Source organism: Leuciscus leuciscus (assembly GCF_965113295.1).
Source record: "Leuciscus leuciscus genome assembly, chromosome: 22".
Lineage (NCBI taxonomy): Eukaryota > Metazoa > Chordata > Actinopteri > Cypriniformes > Leuciscidae > Leuciscus > Leuciscus leuciscus.
The window spans coordinates 13,298,238-13,322,416 of record NC_138746.1 but is presented as its reverse complement, the minus strand read 5'-3'; the positions used below and the strand labels follow the sequence as shown (position 1 = coordinate 13,322,416).

At 39.2% G+C, this 24,179-nt stretch overlaps 1 protein-coding gene across 1 annotated transcript; it reads right to left on the bottom strand.

The window, feature by feature from the left end:
• Positions 1-191: 191 nt before the first annotated feature.
• oprm1 (opioid receptor, mu 1) lies at positions 192-24,071 on the bottom strand. Its single transcript, XM_082154072.1, has 3 exons — positions 23,504-24,071; positions 3,483-3,844; positions 192-2,588 (listed from the first exon to the last, which is right to left on the bottom strand). The coding sequence occupies exons 1-3, from the start codon at positions 23,758-23,760 to the stop codon at positions 2,056-2,058; spliced, it is 1,152 nt and encodes a 383-aa protein (XP_082010198.1). The 5' UTR covers positions 23,761-24,071; the 3' UTR covers positions 192-2,055.
• Positions 24,072-24,179: the final 108 nt, after the last annotated feature.

The window sequence follows — 24,179 nt, the reverse complement described above, 5'->3', positions numbered from 1 at the left end:
ACCAGGGATAATGCGGATATTACGTCATGTGAACAGGGACCAGCCATTATTTAAAATTGGAATTTCTCTGAAATTAAAAATCTTTGGGACCTTTGGGATATTGTAAGTACACAACTGCAGGAAATATATCACACGGTGCAAGTGACTTTTGGATATTTTATTACAAAAATCTTACATATTGTAGCTTTAAGTAAAGATACATGGAGTAATCAACCCAAATGTTCATCCTTGGTTTCATGGTATGGACTTCATCTTTTTAATTAGGTTTCATACATGATCATACATGAGAGGAAAAGAAACAATCTTCCATTGCTGTAAAAATACTGCACCCTAAGGTCACAGTTAAATGCAAACTACAATGATGACCTGAATGACTGCCGCCCCCCTCCCGCCCGCTGCTCTGCTGTTTCTCTCGCCTTAGGTTACTGTATGCTGAGCCGTCCTGAACATACTAGCTCTCTGTTCCTTAATTTCCCCAGGGTGTTGCAGCAAGACTGCATGTGGGGGTAAACTCTGCTACAAAATGACTGAAATGGCAGCTCAAAGACCATGATTATTTGATTTCACAGTATTACAGAACCAAATTATTGGCCCCTTACAGCTGGCATGAGTCTCAAACTAGATAAGAGATTCTGGTAATAACTGAAAACAGCTGCAGCAGTCTTATATTTTGTGTTTTCAAAGAGTTCTCTTCTTCTTGTACTAAAAAGAGTTCTGTTAAGTGAGCACTTCAGCTGTCCATCCAAAGAGATTTTAATTCGAAAGAAAAAAAAAACAAGTAATACTGTAACTGAAAAGTTCAGTAACTCAAAAATGTGAGGTTATGATATAAGGCTCAGTAATTTTGACAGAGTTTTGCAGGCAACAAAGGTCTATTTTCAATAGTGTAATGATGTATGAAGCACAGCTCACACAGAAGTCACTTTCAAACCAAGTAGCTTTTTGTTGGTCAATGTCAGATTCCAGATCGTGTGGATTCTTATTGAAATGACTGGATTTCGCCCACATAAATTTACCAAACAATGGTAAACGTGACTGTACTTTTAGAATTTTTAGACATATTCTGTTGTGAATTATTTATTTAGAATGCTGCATATATAAAAACGTACAGAAACACCAGCACACAGATCTTCTATTTTACAGCATCAAATATTTTCAGACAGAAGGTCTTAGTGTGAGTGACAATCAGACAATTACATTGGACATTTACATTAGTACAAGAGATTTGCATCAGCGTACAAGCACAATACATTTGTCACCACCAAAGCATGAAAATTATGCATTGTTGCAAGAGGCGTTTCTTATTGTGTTCGGCTTTTCTATGAAGTCCATGGTAAATCAGAAAAGCAGTGTGCGCGTCACTTCCAGCAGTCATTTGATGATTCATTTCAATCACTCCAAAGGAATATAATTGAATCAGACAGCTTTACCAAATTGCTTTGTTGTCCATGAAAGCAGGTTAAAATTGCAATATGATTCAAGGGAAAGACACTGAATGCTGAACATTTTGAGAAAACATAATTTTATCTTACATAATTTACATTTTCTGTGAGCACAAGTGAATACATACTTTTTTCTTCTTTCTACAAATAAAACAATGTTATCACTTATACAATAATTATTAACATTTAAATGTTAAAGGGGACTTAAGAGGCAACTATCAGAGAATATATATATATATACATATATATATATACATATATATATATATACACACACTTCTTGAATACTGGACCAATCTAACAGATACATCAGATGCATGGCTGTGAACATCACAGATAGTGAAATAAGCTCAGCTTATCGGGGTAATTTGGGGTCAATAATATAGTATTTATATCATATTTCACACTGATTTCTACTTTAACAGTCTTTCTCCATACCAAAATTGTAAAACAGCTCTTTAGGGGAGGCCTAGCAAGATGCATAAAGAGGTTCAACCTACGGCAACTCCTATAGATGAGGGTGTTAGACACCTGTGGTGACCTGCGTGACCTCCGAGCTCATGTCAACACTGGGTTGGCAGTGGGACTCCAGTGATGACATCTCCAGGACTAGTCATACCTGCTGATTTGTCCTGTCAACCGTGTTGCCACTGGACTGGCCCTCACGCTGGGGGTTCCTGGTGCGCGTGGAGTTCTGCAGGTCCAGCACGGAGGGACTGGGAATACAGAACTCCCTGAAACAACGCTTGAAGTTCTCATCCAGGAAGGCGTAGAGCACCGGATTGAGGCAGCTGTTGGTGTAGCCGAGAGCGATGCAGAAATGCCAGGTGACGGTCTGCAGGAGTGAGCTGGGAATGGTCACCAGGGCCTTGATGATCACAAAGATGTGGATCGGCGTCCAGCAGACGATGAAAACCGCCACCACCACCAGGACCATACGGGTGATGCGCCGTAGGTTGCGGTCCTTCTCCTTAGAGCCAGACAACATGCGCACGCTCTTCAGGCGGAGGATCATCAAGCCGTAACAGACGGTGATGATGAGGACAGGCATGATGAAGGCAAAGATGAAGACGCAGATCTTCAGGAGGTTCTCCCAGTACCAGGGAGGGTGGGGAAAGAGCAAATTGCAGTCAGTGACTGTAAACGCTGTGAAAATAATAATATACCTCAGTACAATAACACAGTGAGACATGTGAAAATCAATTAATTTGCAAAGATGACAGTTAAACCACTAGTCATTATTTCCTCAAGGCATTGTTTAGGGAGCCTCAGAGACACAGGTTATTAAACCATCTTATGATTTTCTCAACAAATGTCTAGGAGTGACATTAATCTAAAATGTTCTGCCTCACTTCTCTCGTGTCTGCAAAATTTGTGTCAACACAGTAACAAAACTGAACGTTTCCAGTATTGAGAAAACTGTCTTAATGCATCAAGAGAATGCAGTCGTTCGCTCCTTGTGGTGCGCAACAGGTCTTGCGGACAGAATATAAAAACTGGCACTGTATGTTTATTTTTTACTTTTTTTTTCTAAATATGATTATTATTGTTTTATAGAATACCATTATTAATTTTATACTAAAAACTAAACTGTCTAATGACATTTTCATGACCAATTGGTAATGGTTCTTTGTTGATTTAGAAATGTTCATAACCAAACATTTACCCAACTGCCGCCAGTGTTGACTAGGTTTAAATTATTGTCATAGGTTTTTGTTGTAGGAAAGTCTGTGCATCTAATAAGATTTTTGGAATTTTGTATTTTGGCACAACATCATCTTTCGCTTTGTGGAAGCTAGTCAAAAGGCAATGGTTCATTTCAAAACATAAAAATGATTACATGTTTTTCATTGTAATTGGCCTAGAAGAGGAATAAAAACAAATAATGGCTTAGTTCACCACAAAATGAAATTAATTCTATTATCAATTCACCCATATGTCTTGCTAAACCTGTGTGACTTTCTTGCTTCTGTGGAAAACAAAATAAGATATTTCTTCTCATTTTACATTGACTGTAGGAGAATGTGGTGGTAAACATACAACTGCCGTGGTACTCGGTAGTGGTGGAGGCCATGACCATGACAGGGAGACCGATGGCAGATGAAAGGATCCAGTTACACACGTTGACAATCTTGGCGTTTCTGGGGGTTCGGAAGTCCAGGGCTTTAACCGGGTGGCAAACAGCGATGTAGCGGTCGACACTCATAGTGGTGAGGGTAAAGATACTGGTGAACATATTGTAGTAATCAATGGACATCACAATCTTGCACAGCAAGTCTCCAAAAGGCCATGTACCCATCAGGTAGTTCACACTCTGAAAGGGCAGAGTGCTTGTTGCCAAGGCATCTGCTAAAGCAAGATTAAAGATGTAGATGTTGGTCGCAGTTTTCATTTTGGTGTATCTGCAAAAGATAAAAATAGATTGGAAAACCAGTTTGAACAGGGCGAGTAATGGGTATGTGAAGGTACTATAGAAATGGAAAAAAAAACACCCCTTTCCTCATATTGTATTATATTATGATTTCAGTTACAATACACAATGTGCTTCAAGCCATTAAGTACGGTACCATGTGCATCTTGTAATGCAACTATGAGCTTCATTGAAATGTTAATTTAAGAGGCCAGATAACCACCATTATCTACACCATTATGCAAATGCACTCTCCACAATACCACTGCATGTTTCAGACATATTTTACCAGCTTTTCAGCACTTTTTTAAAAATCCAATTTAAAAATAGGAATATGTGCTGAGGTGTAGAGATTAACGGCGATGTTGTTTTATGTTCAGTCTTGGATGTTCAGTCCTTTGGCCTACATTGTAGCATAAAGGGCTATATAAATAAATAAGACTTGAGACTTATATATTACATCATATACTTGTCTATTCAGAAATACACAGGTTCAATTTTAACAGGATAAGTAATCCAAAGTCCACTTGTAAAACATATACGAGGGCAGACAAATGGAAAAGTACAATTACAAAAAGGGATGATTTGAAGTTTAAGAACTTTCAAATAATTTTTAAGGAACTTCAGAAGTTTAGGAACTTTCAGAATATTTGTAATTTCAAAAGAGATGGATTAATGGATATTTCCATCTTTGGGTGCTCCAGCCCCTGCCCTTTTTCTAAATTAATCAAAAGTGCCCTTCTCAAACAAATATCAATGATAATATTGTGGTCAATAAAACAAAATGCATTTGATTATAATTAACATGACAAGGTTTACAAAACTAAAGTAGCCTAAATTCACGTTTATTTTTACGTTTCTGTCAGTCTGAGGTGTCGTTGCTATAACGCGTTGCTATGGATTGGGTGTCTTGCTGCTTCGGTCTTGACTGACCATGACTGTCACTGACGGGGTCAGCCTCCGTTTTCGAGGGTCTAAAACTCCAGAGTAGTGTGTGGACGGCAGGCATAACCGTAGCAAAAGTTATGCGTTTAAAAATGAAAATGCACTAGTGTAAACGAAGGTATCCCACAGTCTGCTCGGGAACCGATGCTCTCGAGCCAAATATGGTTCTTTCAGTGAGTATGGCTCGAGTCTATGCTCGACGCCAGGAAAAAAAACCCCCAAACAATTCAATAATAAATTAATTTTCAATAATAAAAGGTTGTGTGTCGATTCAATTAAAAATCCACATATCACATATTTTAAAATATTACATAATTCATTGAAGCCTGTTTGTCATGTATAATACACCGACCAATCGTCATCTGGCACAAGAAGTTCAAATTTCATTGGACAATGTGAAATGGAGCGGTAATTTTCCGGTCATTTATAAATAAATCGTTTGAAAAGTACATGGACAGACGAATTTACATTTATGAAGCGAGTCAAGCGACCTGAATCTGCGTCGTTCAACTAATAGATGTTAATTGACTACAAAGCACTGCACAAAACCAGCACAAAAGGTAGCATTAATGGTATAGTATTCAAGTCACTTGTATTTATATTGATACACCTTTACCATTTGATGAAACTATCATAGTTTGTTAAATTAAACCCAGGCCTATTATGTGAAGTGTAGGCTGACAACAACACACGAAATGGTGACTTTATTTATTTATTTATTTTTTATATATAATTGTGCAGCAATAGTATAATACTACTATTACAGTACTACAGTACTTAAAAATTATTACAATTTAAACTACCGGTTTTCTATTTTAATATACTTTAAGAAAAAAGAAAAAAAAACTCTCTTTACGTCCCTTCCAAATACCTTTGGTGTAGAAAATGGAAGGTAATTTTCATGCTATTGTCTGATAAAGAACCTCATGAATAATTGAGCAACAGGGGGATCTTTCAATCACTGAAAAAATAAGATATTGATTTAAACAATAATTTAGTCTAGAATCATAAAAACTGAGTGCAAAGTGGTTGCCTGCATCAATCTAAATACATAAGCTTTTTGTAAATAATGCATAATCAATGGATACTTGGCTCATTTCCATGAAATATATTGATATTTAGCACCTCTTTTCTGTCTTTAGGCCTCTGTTCCTTCCGTAATGGGGCGTTCTGAGACTGTATATCAAATCAAATCCTTACTTTATCAAGAAATTGCATATCTATCTGGTTCATTCCTTTAACTGGATTTAAGCATAATTTCCTGGGAATGCTGGGGACTTTTATTTAGAGACGCTTATACAGCTGGTATTCTTTTGTAGTAAACTCTACATCCAGTCCAGATGACAGAAAAACATACTTTAAAGACTCTATGTTCCTTACCGTCCTTCTGGGCAAGATAATAAGCAAGATGAGTCATGCGGCAATCTGGACTATGAAGATACACAATTTCTGATTTATTGCAATAGCAGCGGAGATGATAAATTAAGAGCATTTACACTATGTAAACTACCATCCCTGTAAAAACGATTATGGTTTGTCAGAGATCCAATGTTTGACTTTCACAGAAATATACACAAGTCAGGACACAGTCTAGTCCATCCAAATATATACAGTCAGCTCTAGAAATATAGCCAGTGTGTGGACAAAACGACATCTGCAAAAAACACAGCAACTGCAGTTCCGCTTAGCTGGCTGTCACAGGCCAAACTGAAGAAAACACAAAAGGTCTCAAACATGAATAAGGACAGGCTATTGTCATACTATAAATAAAAAAATAATAAAAAAAACCTGTATCATGGTTTCCAAAAAAAATCAAAAAAATCTGCACAACTGTTTTCAACAGTGATAATAAGAAATGTTTCTTGAGCAACAAATCAGCATATTTAGACTGGTGATTTCTGAAGGATCATGTGACACTGAAGACTGGATGGTATTAATGGCTGCTGAAAAAAACAGCTTTGCCATCACAGGAATAAATTATATTTTAAAATATTATAAATTAGAAGTCATTTATTTTAAACTGTAATAATATTACTGTTTTAACTGTATTCAGATCAGATAAATGCAGCCTTGGTGGGAATTAGAGACTTCTTTCAAAAGCAATAAATATCTTACAGACCCCAAACTTTTGAACGAAAGTGTATTTATTTAAATGAATTTTCACATTTATTTTTCTAAATTATTCTTTGCAACTTTGATCTTATTTTAATTGTTAAACTGAATTGTAAAAAGGCCATCATGACCAGTGTTGGGTAAGTTACTCTAAAAAAGTTACTTCAACAGTGTAATTAGATTACTGTACTAATTACTCTGTTTCTAAATCCCATATCAACCTTGAACCGGCTGAACAATACCAGCCAATATCCTAGTAATATCCTAATAAGCAACTATTTAATAGTGAGAACTGAACCCTAATCTAAAGTGTGACCAAAAAATAAATTAAAAAATTTAAATCAACATTTGGGTTTGTCCATATTTGACCCAAACATGGGTTGAAACAACCCAGCACTTTTTGGAGTGTACAGTAATGCAATTATATCAGATGTAAATGTAATTAAATTACAGAAAAATTAAGAGTAATCCCTTTAACGGGATTCTTTTATTTGATTAATTACAGTAATTAGCCTAAGTACTTATGCATTACACCCAACACTGATCATGATATTCTCTGTAACAGATCAAATGAAAATGAAATTTTAAAAAGCATTGAAAACAATTCTATTTTTCAGAATGTTTCAACAGCTGTAAAGCATTTGTGAAAATGCCTAGACACAACACCCTTCCCCACAGTGAGGTGGACGGATTCATTCATCACTAACTAGAAGTCTCATGTAAGGGTTTAGGCCAGCAGCCATTACTAATGATTAGTTTGTCATCCAAGGGCTCTTTGCACCAGACAAATGGTCACACCGTTTATTTTTCCCACAGGGCGCTGACTAATTATGAGGGCTGCATCTCAGGGACGCACTCCTCCTCTGTACTCCACATTAAAGACTTCAGAGGTGAAATGCCAGACCTTTGAGTCTTTTCACTGAGTGGAGGAGCTGCTCTTTGGTGTTGTGAACATCACTTACTGGAAGAAGGCAAGCACATTAAAAATGTATTTATCTTCCTTGCTGAATCAACACTGACGGTTAGCAGCATACAGTATATGTTGTGTTTTGGATGCTGGTGAGCAGTTTTTTACAACAAGATTACAGTACATCTATGTCCTCCCTGAAGCTTTGTAAATCAACCAAGGGAAGTTTACCAAGAGAATAAATGCATTCCGGACAACATGCCTGGCAACCAATACCTCTGATTAACCTAGAGGAAGGTGTGCAGTATTGCTTATGGAAAGAATTAGGACTGTCAACCAACAGCTCAGAGCAGAGTCCATTAGTTCAGAAAGGACATTGACCTGCTAACTCCGAGATGAAGACAGACACATGTCTTCTAGTTAACGTGTTCTACAGAGAGCTGTCAAAAGTAACAATTATTCAAAAGTTAAAACAGGAATGTAATGTCTGTCGTTTACAAGGCCGTCTTTATTCATGTCAATTTGCTTGAGTGAAGCCGAACTGATTTAAAATTTCTGAGAATAATTATTTTTTCTCTGCCAGAGGCAGAGAAAAACTAGTGCAGAAACTGGCAGAAAAAAAACTAGTGCTCAATGATGAAACATGACAGGTGAAAATAGGGAAAACATCTTGTGAAAATAGGGCTTTTAAATACCCTGCTTGTGCACCTTCAGGCATTGATGGTGAGAATATTTGTGACAAGACAATCAATTTTCTTCTCAATGTTATTTATATAAATTACTTTTACTTTTAAAGCAAAATCTTTTAAAGAATACTGTTTAAAAATCAGAGTCATGTATTTATGTTAAATAAAGAATAGGCTATTACTCTCAAAATTGTATGAAGAGAGACCATAATAGCGCAATTTCACTCACATTAGGCTGTTCTTTTGAACTTTCTATTCATCAAAGAATCCTGAAAAAATTGTATCACGGTTTCCTTTAACATATTAAAATATTAAGCTGCACAGCTGTTTTCAACACTGATAATAATAAGAAATGTTTCTTGAGCAGCAAATCAGCATATTAGAATGATTTCTGAAGGATCATATGACACTGAAGACTGGAGTAATGATGCTGAAAATTCAGCTTTGCCATCACAGGAATAATTTACATTTAGAAATATATTAAAATCAAAATTATGTACTTTAAATTGTAATAATATTTCACAATATTACTGTATTTTTGATCAAATAAATGCAGCCTTGGTGAGCATAAGAGACTTGTTTTAAAAACATTAAATCTTACTAACAGAAGTTTATTTATTTAAATTAACATTCAAACATTTATTTGTTTAATTTAATTTTTGCATCTCTTACATTTTAACTGTAAAATATGAGTATTATTATTATTATTTTCATAAATTACAAATTAAAAGCTTAATTTTTAAAGGATACCGTTTAAAACTGAGGGTCATGTCTTTAAATAAACAATACTGTTAAATTTGAATGATGACAATCCATAATAGATTAACATTAACCGCCATTTCAAAGGCAATGCATTTGTAAAAGACTTTTGTTGAAGACAATGAACTTGAAGGAAGAGTGTAACCATGCAGGCAAATCAGGTTTTGTTGTGAAAAAATCAAGGACTACTTGTTGCTAGGGAACACCCAACGCATGTTCCAGGAACACCAGAACATGTGCAGATTTCCTATACCACCTATGTGCAATCTGCTCATAGTTATGGACATAATGCTATGTTAAATTACAAAAAGAAAATACTTGGAACAAATTAACTTTATGGTGTATGTGAATTAGATGCTGCATTAAAATAATTAACATATAATTGCCATAACTAGGTAATTTTGCGTCACAAAAAAAGGATGATGACTCAAAATATTCAAAGCTTTGAAATTACGTGTTGGTTTTCATTGGTTACTTGATTTGATAGAATGTAGGCTGAAAAAAAAAGCATAATTTAAATACCCAATGCACAGCTGTCAATCCAAATGACAAGCTTTTAAAATGAGCACCAGCAAACTTTTTCATCTTTAAAAGCAAGAAAAGAAGAAAATGGGATAGAAACAGATGAATCACTCAAAAGCTTCTTTTCTCTTTTTTCATGATGCGCTTCTGATTTCAAAGCCTCCAGAATGGCTGAGGAAAATATGATAATGTAACCAAACTAATCTGAGTGAGTCATGCATGAATTGCCTATGCTGATTTAAAACTTATTAAAGGTGACGTTTACATTTAGAATGTCAGACACAGTCTACCTAAGGCTCGGTTGCAAGGCTGCGGTCCAGGTCAGGGGCTGGAGTCCCAACAACAACCAGTCAGCTTGTCCTTATGTTTCTATGCCAATTAGGTGGATGTCAAGTGCAGTCTTGTTATCTGTCAGGTTCATTAAAAAGAATAAGGGTATTGAAAAATAGCACTTTTCAAGTCAATCTATGGCTATGAGATGCTGAAATGTCTCCAGGAATCTGCTTAGGCTTTGAACAACAATTTTCATGCTACTGTCCACCTGCACTTGCTCTTTAGGTGGCAAAACCAGTGATGTGAGTATTAAAAGACAAAAAATAACCCTGATAAAACATGACAATGCCAAAGACATCGAATTAGAAGTCAAAATAATAAAACAATATTTCACCATCAGCCAAGGCAAGCACTGCGGTTTTATCTGACACTGAATAATGTTCTTTCAATGAGTCTGCAGTGCAGAGGAGTTTGGTCTGTCGCATCCCTACAAATATTCTCATTTAGTCCATTCACACAGCAGCAAAACAGTTCCATTCCAACGTCACGCATGATTGGTCAACAGAGCTCTATATCCTCCTGTGAACATCCGTTCCACATTGAGTCTCTGTGTTTTGCGCACACTGACTGCACTTTGTAGATTATTGACAGTAATAGTGAAAACTAATAGCCAAACATAAGACATAGTGCCAGATTTATTAACATTTTACGGCATGTAGCACAAATCCTCTTTTAGCGTTACAAACTATTGCCAGGATTTACTTAAGACACGCAGGGGAAAATCAGCGATGAAAAGGCGTGGACACAGTTATTCTTGCGGCTGACTTTATTGCATATCCATTTGTAGGAATCTCATTCATCAATATCTTCTGTTTACATATATTATATACTTAGAATATAGGCAACTTATATACTCTGTATACTTATATTAAGATGGTTTGGTCAACCGAATCAGAAGTAGACGAGGGAGATACAGAAGTTTAGCAGCTAACAATTTTTGGTTCCCAGAACGTTATTTTTTAAGGTTTGTTTTTGGTTAGCCAGGAAAGCTCTCTTAACAGAAATAGAACGTTAGTTTTTGGTTTGTATAACGTTATTCTAGCATTACTTTAACATTTCTCAACGTTGCTCTAACGTTATTATAACGTTTCCCTAATTGTGCAGTTTAGCGGGATATTCTTCTTTTGGTCCGTAAACAAAAAATCATGTTCTCTTCAAATCTATCTGAAATCATATTTACTCTCACATCTATAGGCTATTAATTATACATATGGATTTAATAAAGAGACTGACAAACGAATATAAGTCAGGTAAAACGAAGTGAAGTTCACAACGTAATTTCAGGAGGAGTGAACCCATCTAATCTTTCAATTAACCGCCAGAGCATACACGCAGCCGCTCATCTTGCTCTGGCATCAGCTGCTTTGGCATCCCTCCACCTCCACCAACATCATTTAGGCATCTTTCTACCATACTCATCCAAGCATTAGTAGTCCCACTGGGGGGTATATCTCAGCTCGAGTTGAAGCTACTTACTCTAGCCCCTCCACTGCGGACAGCAAGCCAAATACGCTTAACCTTATTAGCTTAAAGATTATAAGGAACTATGGGCAAAAATAACCACCCTGCAAGTTATTTTATAGTTTCAGAATAATAACCATTATAGAATGTTCTGTATAAGTTGTTTTAAGGTTATTTAAAAATAATCACCCTACAATGTTCTGGGAATGTTCTTTTATGGTTGCACAATAATAATACGTTTTTCATCTTCAAACCAAACTTGGGTCTTCAGACGACGAAGTTAAATCCCCTCTGGCTAGCGCTCTTCCCATAATGTTTACGCATTTAAGTCAGTAGAGGCGGAGAGTAGGTGGTCTTTTGTGGCTGTTCGAACACATTCAACCATATGAGCGTCTACATTACTAACCAGGTATTAAGGCCCTGTTTACACCTGATATTACAGTTTTTCTGAATTGCTAAAACACATTTCTTGAAACCATCACTCACTTTCTCAAAAGCTTAAACATTGTTAAATATTGTACTAAATATTGTTTCACGAGTTCACACGTACATGAAATCAGATGTAGTATTTTAAGCGTATTTGGCATGCAGTCCGGGGAAGGGCTCCGAGCTCGAATTTGGCCCGAACCCATAGTACTCCCCCTTTTTACTGGGATAGAAACCAGCCGAGAGTGAGGTGATGGGGTGGTGGAGGGATGCTGTGAAACTTGACATGAGACAGAGGTGAGGAAAGGCTTTATTTATACCGGCTTCCTCTTGTGCTGATTGGTTGATTACCTGAACGTGCTCCTCCCGAACTTTGTTACATAAAACTTCATATAGTATTGAATGTCTTACTTGCACTTGCATACTCTGAAAATACAGTGACCCATCTGCAAAAGCCAAAAAGTTTACAGTAAAATACTCTAAATGAAAAGCATGTTACAGTCACTCAGAAGAGTTGTGCAACTGCAGAATCAAGATCAGTGAGAGAGATTGATTCTGCTTCGGTATCACGTCTTCATGTCGGGTCCGGCCTGAGGACTTTGTCCACATTGCAGACAATGTCGTCTCTGCAGGCAAAGTGAAAAATCCTAAAGCCAGATCCAGCCTCGACAACATTCTCCACACCTTGCTCTTTCTCGCCCTCCTCCTCCTTCACCACCTCTTACGCACATACTTTTCCTCCTCTCTCTCTTATATTGTTTCCATCCATTGTTGGTATCAACATTCAGTGGAACATTTTGAGTCAATTTTGGGACTCTGAACTGACTTGTATTATGTACAGTTGGTTTGACCACATAATTAGAAATAAGTGTGAACAATTTTGAGTCGTTGTGTGTAAACGATGACAACTGTGTTGTAGTTGTGTTTAACCTTTGCCTGCCTGTGTTTAGCGTTTTAAACTTAAGTGTATCACAGTGCGAAATGTGTTTTAGTGAGTGAAAATGTGTTTAGAGTTTTGAAAAAAGAGTGCATGAGATTTGCAAACAGTTTTAAATACCTGAACTTGTGTAATGTTTTACAGAAAGAGTGATTTATTCGACCAATTGGTTTAGGCTATTGAGAATTTGGTCGATCGGATCAAGTGGACAATGCTAAATATAAACAGGTTCTAAAACGTTTCGAGCTTGTCCACTTTCAACCACATCCAGAGTAGAAAAAGCATTTGACCCGATTTGCTTTCATAGTGTAGACATCCATGTGGTTAGGGATACAAACCAGATACCTAAGTTTGGTTTGAAGATGAAAAACGTACCAAGCACAATGTTCTTTCACCATTCCTGATTTCTAACACGCACTCGGCGTGGTATTGTGGCTATCAGAGCAGAAACGAAAGCAACTGCTCTTCGAATGATTTCCACTTGTTTTCTTCAGTCGTGTTCATATGTAAATTGTGTGAGCTTATTTCGTCCCTCCCCTCGAAGAAATCAGGACAGAAGTGGTTGAAAGTGCAAAAGACAAAAGAAGGTGTAAACAGGTATGATCTCCCTGATCTACTTGTGATCCGATCGACCAAAACGCATCTTAATAACAGGTGTAAACGGGGCCTAAAGCAATCTGGTCGAACTCTTTTCAACTACCTCTGTGTCACACACACAGCAGGGAACAGACTATTGGGAATGTAAAACTGGTTTATTGAAAAGCAGAGGAGACAAATAGCAGGAAGAGACCAGGCGATGGTGAGTGGATGGTGACTGAAGATTGTAGATGGTGACTTAGCTAGCTGTAGATTGATGTGGAGTTTCTGTGTAGATGGTGAGGAAAGGTGAGGAGTCTGTATGTCGTTAAGCATAGACGAGACCAGGGCTGCGTTCAAGTCCAAAATTGTCATGCCCTTTACTCGCTAAATTCCCACCGTCTCGTTCACTCGGATGTACGTCATTGCTTACGTTGCATAAGTGCCCACTACTGGCGGAACCTTTGCAATAGGCTGAATTCGAACTGGCTAAGCCCTTGATCACTTAGAATCCACTATGGGGTTGATTTTTTTTTTTTTTTTTTTCTTACAAAATTGTTTAATGCAGCATTCTATAAGTATATAGGTGTGTTTGAGTTGTTTAATTTTTTATTTTAAATAATTAGTATCATAGAGTTGTTTGTGGTGGGGTAAATTAAACGCAATATGCATTGACGTCACAATCGTGTTGCATTGTGGTATATGGAGCTGCCTTAAGTGTACATATGAAGTAGACTCGCTCCCTCGGTCAAAATCGAGGGATCGAGGGTCTGTCCATATAAACTTCCCTCGTCCACTTCACAAAATGGAACGCACTTCAAAATGGCGGCAGGGATTCCTCCAATGGGAAGTGCTTAGGGAAGTTTGCAAGTGCGTGTCTAAAAGTGGACTCTAAAAGATGGAGAGGAAAGTGACTGAAGATATAGGGTGTGATAATGAGGGTGATGGTTTTCAGGTGTGGGTGATAGAAGCACCTATTTATTCTATCTGAGGGCGCTTTCACACTGGCAGTTTAGTGCGGACCGGGGCACGGTTCGCATGAAAAATCGCTAATGTGAACGCTGTCATCGGACCCGGGTGCGCACTAGAGTACCGAACCCGAGACTACCTGGAGGAGGTGGTCTGAGCTCGGTTGCTCCCGAACCGTGGCGCGGTTCGCGTTAATGTGCAAGCAACACGGACTCGGGTGCGTGCTTGTTCAGGAAGTATAGTATCCCGCGCATGCGTATCACTGTCGCATCAGTGAAAAATCTTCTGCGAGCAGCAGAAACACGGCGTCCCCTGGATATGTGCTGAATTACACCATGTAATGAACATAAACGTAGTTGTCTCTCACTATGTTGTGCATAATAGCACCAAAAAAACAGACAAATTACAGCTATGCTCAGTTGAGTTGTATTCTCCATGCGTTTTCCGTGTGCGTTTGCGATGACGTAAGATCACTGCAAACGCACCTGGGTTCGATACAACTAATTGAGTGTGAAACCAGACCAACGCTGCGGGGGGCGCCGGGAACTAGCGCACTCGGGTTCGGACCGCAGCAAACGAACCCAGTGGAAAAACGCCCTAAGATACAAACAAGACCAGAGGGGGAAAAAGAAAAGAAAAATACAAATATATATTTTTTTGTTTTGTGTGACAAAAACATTACTGGGGGTGAAACAACCTCTCGAAACAATTTCCTTCCAGACAGGAGCTCTTTTTACACAAATTATATAATGGATCATAAGAACCATTAGGATTGCACAAGGATCAATAAACATTTGTGGCTAGGCTACTGTACCTTTTGTTAGCTCAGTATACATCATGGGTATATTTACCTGAACATCTGAAGCCGGGTTCAAAATGTTATAAAGTGAAAAGGGTGCAAAAAGCCAGGGCTGGATTGAGTAAAGCTGTCTGAAACCTGAAGATATTAATCAGTCAAGTTAGAGCTCAGTATAAACTAAATATTCCCTCTTTTGATTGTCTCTGTAATGCCGAATACAATGTGATTTTTACTTGTGATTATCATAATAATTAAATGTTTGAGGTTCATTTGGCACAAATCAAGGGGAAAATATGCAGAGATAAGGGAGGGATATCAGCAAGCTTTTGATAAATAAAACAAATGAGAGAAACTGTGGTCAGTATTGATTTTTTTTTGCCTCATCTCTTGTGTACTTTCCTGTGGAACAGTAGTAAAAACAAGAACAGCTTTTAACCTTTCCTCAAGATGTGTATGAGAAACTAATCCTAAATGAATTGATATGTACAAATGTTTACTCTAATTCAGGTATCCTTTTGCCTACAGATATATAATTGATGAATGTTTTCCATTTATTTCTCATTTGTTTCTAGCTGCAGGACACATGTAAAGGATGCGGTTATTCCCAGAGCCGAATTGTTGTAAACAATTGCATAAGCTTCTCCATCACAACAAGAAGCTTATGTTATTTGAACTCACAGCATTTACCCTCAGCTGTGACTGTTTATCATTTGCAAGAATGCCTGAACACTGGATGCTCAACAGGTTAAAACAAAATGCAAGGCATTAAAAAGGCTTCTGGCCATTTACTTCTAAGGTTAAATTTTCACATTGTCATAAAATGGAGACGCAAGTTAAAATGTTAAGCAGACTGTTTTAGAACACATTTTACAACCAGGATTACATACCTGTTTTTATTTATCATTTTGACACCACAAGAAAAACAATTTAAAAGACAAAGTTTTTCTAATGAACATCTATGCTTTGTATCAAGGGAATTCTATGTGGCAATTATAAATAAGAGGGGAAAAAACATAAATGAGTGCTGTAGTGTAAGGGGGTTGGTTTTGGTACAAGTGTGACACCAAATTTGCAGAGGCAGGACTTGCAAGAAGTGCCTTTGATCTTGACTTTTGATCTTTTTGTAAGTAGTCCGTTCCGGTGTGTTTTAGACAGTGATCTGAAATAGAGATATTTGAATTCCGCAATACTAGCAACCTTATAAACAAACTAGAGTGTACATATTTACTAGTGAATATGTACACTTAGTATTAAAAAAGTTCGATTCTATTTACATTGATAGTGGTAGATGTTTGCACCAAGTATAAATAGCAAGAAGTAGCATCTTAACACTAAGTGCAAATGGAAGTGACAAGTGCAATTTTTACTAAAGGTGAAACATCTGAGCAGTGGTGAGGGGAGTGGGATATTTATACTGCCTCATATTTTTTTGTATTTCGTTTTGTTTACAACTACAAGCACCACTTTTCATTCCATGGACAAAACCTCAGTTTGGAACCTTAATGTCACCATGAAATCAAAATTCCCTGACGTGCTTTTCGGCATGAGGGCGGGACAACCTGTCACTCACATGAGATCACGGCAATAGAAAACCACAACCATCCAATTCACAATGGACAAAATCAAGTACTGCCCTACAGTTTTTCTTGTTCAAGAAGTCGTTTCACTCGGATATACATCACAAAAAGGAAGAAAAGACTATCAGAACTTTGGTTTCATGCCGACTTTAAAGAAATCAAAATTGACAACTATTCTTGATCGTTTTTTTATTTTTAGAATATTGCCGTATTTATTATAAATGATTTATCTGTGCACATCAATTTATTTATTTATTCATTTCATATGTCCTTGTAATCTGTAATCTAAATGACTTCCTCTTCCTCTTGCAACAACATTTCTTCTCTGAAGATGTGTTTACTGTTGTGAGGGCAGGACAACCTGTCAATCACATGAGATCACGGCAATAGAAAACCACAACCATCCAATTCACAATGGACAAAATCAAGTACTGCCCTACAGTTTTTCTTGTTCAAGAAGTCGTTTCACTCGGATATACATCACAAAAAGGAAGAAAAGACTATCAGAACTTTGGTTTCATGCCGACTTTAAAGAAATCAAAATTGACAACTATTCTTGATCGTTTTTTTATTTTTAGAATATTGCAGTATTTATTATAAATGATTTATCTGTGCACATCAATTTATTTATTTATTCATTTCATATGTCCTTGTAATCTGTAATCTAAATGACTTCCTCTTCCTCTTGCAACAACATTTCTTCTCTGAAGATGTGTTTACTGTTGTGAGGGCAGGACAACCTGTCAATCACATGAGATCACAGCAATAGTAAACCACAACCATCCAATGATCCAATCAATTCTTGATGGACAAAATCAAGTCCCGTCCCAATTAAGTATCTTGTACAAGAAGCCGGATCACTCAGATATCAATACATTCTCACTTCCAACTCGTCACATATTGATGCTTTGTCAGGACCCCCCAGCGTCACTTTTTAACTTTCAGGGTACCTCTTTAGCATAATCAGTATTTCATTGCTTTCAATGAGAAACTTTTGGCATCATACATCATGTTCTGAGGCCAAATTATTGATTTGTGTGAGGAAAACTATCAGCGTCTCCATCCGCCGTCAAGCTCCAATGCACACCCATCCAAAAATTGTCAGCTTTGATTGTGAAATGCCATTGTGTGTCTCGTCACTGATTGCGCCACGCTAATGTTTGGGTGTATATTTTGAATGAGATATGACTGAGTGCATGCGTTCACGGAGCGGGATCATTTTCAGCGACTAAAACCTTAATGCTGCCTTCACATGAATCACATCCTATTGGAAATGTCCTAATTCCCACTTCTGAAGTTGTGATTACGAGCTCATAGCATTCAAGTGCTTTGTTGTCGAAAAGAACAGGAATCATGGAGGACTCCAGGTTTATTCTTGCTTATTTATTGGGAAACTCTTTTTAAAGTCCGTGTGAACTGGAAGTTTTGACTTTACTGACTTTACTTCAGTGTTTTGACGTATTTCCTCCTCTCCATCTCTTGCTCGTAGCAAACTGACGTTTGGAGGGGAGTGGCTAAGGATATTCAACCCAAGCCGTCAAACTGATGTCATAAGAGAGAGGGAACGCCATTCCATTGATTCTGATTAAAGTTTACCACGTCAAACCATTTTTTCTGTGTATTCACTTGCTCGGGTTAATTGTTCACCACAAGACTAATAATGTGCACTATCAAAGTAAATAGTGTCAATTTTGATTTCAAGACGACTTTAAAGCCAAAATCATATTTAGCGTTCCATTCATTGACTAGCATATAAACATTCACAGACCACGCTATCTGTAACGGTCACCAGCTGGAGTTCCCTTGAGAGCCACCAGAGGGCACTCCACATAAGACGATCTTCACTCACAAACTACATTTCCCATAACTCACTGCCCGGACTCATCATCACTGATCACATTCACCTGTACCTCATTCACTGATTGCATTCACCTGTATCTCATCCTGTTAGTCTCAGTCTATTTATCCCATGTTCATTCATTCACTCACTGTGAAGTCTTGTTTGTGTCACACTGCATTTCTGAGCGTTTATCCTGTGTTTTGTTTATCTGGTTTTTGATCTTGGACTGTTTCCTCATTTGTATGATTGTTATCTGCCTGGCCTGACTTGGACTGTTCATTATTGCTGCCTTCCCCGAATTCTGCCTGTTATCTGGATTACCTTTGCTGTTTGATCTACATTGCTCTGTCTGCCCTGTTTGACCCCGTCTGTACGACCTTCCTTATTAAAAGCTGCATTTGGATCCTCTACCTTCGTGTCTCGGAGCAGTACGTGACAGAAGACTTCGCCATACTAAAATCCAGCAGCGATCGCCATCATGAATCCAGAAGTACGGATCTCGCCTGATCTTCACAGCATGAGCCGGGAGTTCGCTGGACAGATCGCGGCCTTGGCCCTGGATAGCCTCGATCTGTTCCAGTACACCTGGGGGTTTGTTCCTCTCGCTGCCTCTTGCTCTCTGGGTGACGAGGCAATTAAGATGTGTTACCGGCTGGGGGCTAAGGAGGTCGACCCGAGGGAGCTCCCCGATCTCTCCGGTCTGGATTGGAGAGAGGCACTCTCCAGGTGTCTGGAGAGCTTTCTCCCGTGGTACGCAAGGTCAACACCCGATCTTCACGCCAGTCCAGCCGAGCTTGCACTTCACGCCAGTCCAGCAGAGCTTGCACTTCACGCCAGTCCAGTCGAGCCTGCACTTTACGCCAGTCCAGCCGAGCCCGCACTTCACGCCAAATCTGCTGAGATCAAAGCAGTATGCGTCATGCCCGCTGCGTCTGTGACAGCAAGCATCATGCCCGCCAGCCAAAGTCTTCACCGCTGGTCCCGTCCAGCACTGAGCCTTCACCGATGGTTCCGTCCAGCTCAGAGTCTTCGCCGCTGGTCCTACCCAGCTCAGAGTCCTCTTCACCGCTGGTCCTGCCCAGCGCTCAGCCTTCTTCGCCGCTGGTCCTAACCAGCTTAGAGTCCTCTTCACCGCTGGTCCTGCCCAGCGCTCTGCCTTCTTCGCCGCTGGTCCTGCCCAGCTCAAAGCCCTTGCCGCCGCTGGTCCCGTCAAGCTCAGAGCGCGCCGATCCAGAGACTGAGCTTCACGTCACTTCTGCCGATCCAGAGACTGAGCTTCACGTCACTTCTGCCGATCCAGAGACTGAGCCTCATGTCACGTCCGCCCGTCAAGAGTCTCGTCCCGCCGAGACTGAATCTGTTCCTGAGCCTGATCCTGATACTGAGCCTGAATCTGTTCCTCTTTCTGCGCCTGTGTCTTCGGACAAGATGGCCGCCGCCGAGCCAGTGTCTCCGTACAAGATGGCCGCCGCCGAGCCAGTGTCTCCGTACAAGATGGCCGCCGCCGAGCCAGTGTCTCCAGACGAAATGACCGCCGCCACGTCGCCTGAGTCCTCAGCAGAGATGGTCGCCGACACGGTGTCTGTTCCTGTTCCTGAGCCGGTGTCTGTTCCTGAGCCGATTCCTGTGCCATGGCCGCCTGAAGGGTCGTCTCCGCCCCGGCCGCCTGAAGGGTCGTCTCCGCCCCGGTCGCCTGCACAGCCTGCTCCGCCCCGGTCGTCTGCACAGCCTGCGTCTCCAGGTCCTCTTCCGCTCTACGGGCCTGGCCCTCCATCCCGCCCCCGGGTCCGCCTCCGCTCCACCACCCTCCTGGACAGTTTTGGGAGCGTCTGGAATCCGCTCCTTAAAGGGGGGGCTATGTAACGGTCACCAGCTAGAGTGCCCTTGAGAGCCACCAGAGGGCACTCCACATAAGACGATCTTCACTCACAAACTACATTTCCCATAACTCACTGCCCGGACTCATCACTGATCACATTCACCTGTACCTCATTCACTGATTGCATTCACCTGTATCTCATCCTGTTAGTCTCAGTCTATTTATCCCATGTTCATTCATTCACTCACCGCGAAGTCTTGTTTGTGTCACACTGCATTTCTGAGCGTTTATCCTGTGTTTTGTTTATCTGGTTTTTGATCTTGGACTGTTTCCTCATTTGTATGATTGTTATCTGCCTGGCCTGACTTGGACTGTTCTTGGACTTTTGATTATTGCGGCCTTCCCCGAATTCTGCCTGTTATCTGGATTACCCTTGCTGTTTGATCTACATTGCTCTGTCTGCCCTGTTTGACCCCGCCTGTACGACCTTCCTTATTAAAAGCTGCATTTGGATCCTCTACCTTCGTGTCTCGGAGCAGTACGTGACACCATCTATATTGTTCTGGAATTTGAGTCAAATACAGGCTGTTATCGCTGTGGATAAAACAATAGGCTTTGAACAATTATTCATATAAATATGCACTACTTTGCATACGATGTAGCTGTGGTGGAAAAAACGAATAAAGAATAGCAGTCACAGCAGCATTCATTCTCCTCTCTGCCATGTTTAAAATTTAAGGCACGCCCAACTAAGGAACTTGGATATCAAAATTATCCCTCGAGCTTCCCAGTGGTAAATATGACTTGAGAGAGCGTTCATGTCCAATTTTTAATTATGTGAAGGCAGCATAAGTTCTACTCTGTTTTTCATATAAAGATATCTTGGAATGCAATATGAGTTGTTTGTAATATTTTATACTGTTTTTTTTAATCAGTTTTTGCAATAAATACCTGTAGCCTACTTATATTTGCCTGTTACGTGTTTTATATCGTTGAGAAGAAGGTAGGTTTAGGGTAGGAGTCGAGTTAGAACAGTTATAAACATATTTATAAAATTATTTCCTCTGTTACAATACAAATGCAAAGAAACAAATGCATCTTGATTTGACACATAAGGCAAACAACTGAAAGCCATGGATGTCGAAAATGAAGCCAAAAAAAAGTGACGCCAAAGGGTCCTGACAAAGCATAAATATGTGAAGAGTTTGGAGTGTCTTCTGTTTCATGCCAACTTAAAGGGATAGTTCAGCCCAAAACATAAAAATTCTGTCATCACTTGCTCAACCACATGTCATTACAAATGTGTATGACTTTTCTTTGTGGAACACAAAATATATAGGCTACTATATATATATATTTGGGTTTTTTTTTAAAGTGTTTTTTCCCCCTATACAATAGTTGGGTCCAGTGTTGTTTAGGACTCAACTGACTTTTCAGTGAATGGTCAGAAACAGTTCTTCAAAATATTTTATATTGTGTTCCACAGAAGAAAGAAAGTCAAACAGGTTTAGAACAACATGAGGATTAGTACATTTCTTCATTTTTGGGTGAACTATCCTATTAAAGAAAAGAGAATTGACCCGTTCCTAAGGTCTTTAGATAACTGTGTGAGAGGAAACCTGCTATGCACCTTTAAATCGACTTACAATGTCATTACTCAATATTTTTTATTTCTCCCAAGGCTGATTTTATTACCACATGATGGGGTCAATAAACCAATCCCTGACTGTAATCGGCTCATTACTCACAGAAGTAGATTGCACCTACTGAGCTATATCTTTCTTTTGCTTCCCACTGTAGGCAGCTGCCTCTAAAACTGACTGGTTGCTCATAAACTCTCGGAAAGCACTGAGGCTCCACAAAGCAAAGAAAATCAGGTGACCTTACACAGGGGTCAATGCTTTAGCAATTAAAAACAAATCGACCGATTCCTGTATGTCTTTACGCTCCATATGCCTCATATATCTGTTGACCAAATATTATTCTGTTTACGAAGGATATAAGAGTTGTATTCAACGTCTTATACACAGCATCTCTGAATTAAGTAGTTAATGTGTGCATGATCTGAAATACAGTGCCACCTATTTAATCACAATTCTCAAAGACAAACAAGTCCTCACCCTTCTCATTGAAATTCATTCACTATCTGTTTAATTACTGTATTGATTGCATCCTTCCCTTATGCCCAATACTGTGATCCTAGGTTTATAGGATCAGGTCAGATGTGTTTGCCATGTATGGTTAGATGAGGCAAGTCACAGAAACCGGTTCTGAATCATCTTAGCCGTTTACAGCTGTGAATTGTAGGTGCATGTATCGGGAAACAGCATGGGCATGTGTATATCTATCTATCTATCTATCTATAAAAGCCATTCACTTTCTGCTGCATTTTAATGGATTATTCATGTGAAGCATCCGCCCAGTTTTGTTCCATTTGCTTGCTCTTCCATAAAATAATGAACGTTACTTAATGCACGTGATAGAAAAGTATGAGTACTTCACAATATTAAGTGCCAACTCAATGTGAATGACACGTAATGTGTTGTTATCTCGTATACGCTGACAGAAACGCGTACGCACTCAATGATCTGTTTCATCAGTGCAGTGGATATGAAATAGCCTATGCTAGTGCTGAGCCGAGAAGCATTCATATTTTACAAATGAGAACCACGCATATTTTATATAAAACATGAAGTACGGCAAGAGATTATTTAACTGTATTATTGAGAGGGCGTTTTTGTGACTGAATGACTGATATCAACACAACAGGCAGTTATGTTTCTGTAATGTAATGTAATGCAAATGAACCGTTAATGGCCGGGAAACACTATCACAATCTCTTTCAACAGGTTCTCTTTGAAATTAACAAGAAGTCTAGTTTTTAAAGCAACTATTTATCCCTTAAATGTGCTATTCAGGTGAAGCCAGATGTTTTTATGCATCGGCAACAGGTAAAGCAATTTACCTACATGTCATATCTTACCTTATAATAACATACATGACGAGGACGTTGCCCACTAGTCCCAACACACACACTATAGAGTATAACGTAGTGATGATGATCGCAACTATAAGAGGAGTTGCGCTTTTGTCCAGCTCAGCCGTCCTGTCACATCTGGAGCTGTTCATGTTCACGAGACTGGAGCTGTTGCTGAAGTTTCGGCAGAATACGCTGCTATTCGACATCACTGGGTTAGAAAGCGCATAGAGAAAGTCCGAAATGTTGCCGGTGGTTTCCATGGCAAATGCTGTACGGGTGAGATTCGCCCAAGTTCTTTACGCGCGCTCGGTTTATCAGTCACGTTCTTTGATATCGATACCTGTCCGACTTCAAAATGCTCGGAGCCTCAACTCTCAACCGTTCTACTGAGGCAGTCTGCTGCTGCTGCTGCTGCTGCTGCAAGTGTACCTAACAGTCCCTTTTGTTTATGACTCTATGTTTAATCTATCACCGCTGTTCTTACATTACCCTCGTGAAATTGTATCGAGCGTCGCTCATAGCGCGTATTCGCATTTTATTCAACAAAATGACGTCACATACATATGCACATGACTAGAGGCTTTTCAGCAGTCGCTGACGGCTTTCCAGTGATTCCAGCACTTCACTTTCTCATCGGTGAAGCTGTATGAATTTACAATCGCTCTTCTGCATCTGCATT

Bases quoted from the DNA above. Each gene is read 5' to 3' on its own strand.
- oprm1 (XM_082154072.1), bottom strand. From the start codon at position 23,760: ATGGAAACCACCGGCAACATTTCGGACTTTCTCTATGCGCTTTCTAAC. The intron at 3,845-23,503 runs GTAAGATATGAC...TATCTTTTGCAG, and splicing joins GTCATGTATGTTATTATAAG to ATACACCAAAATGAAAACTG. The intron at 2,589-3,482 runs GTATGTTTACCA...TTATTTTCACAG, and splicing joins TACCGAGTACCACGGCAGTT to CGTTTACAGTCACTGACTGC.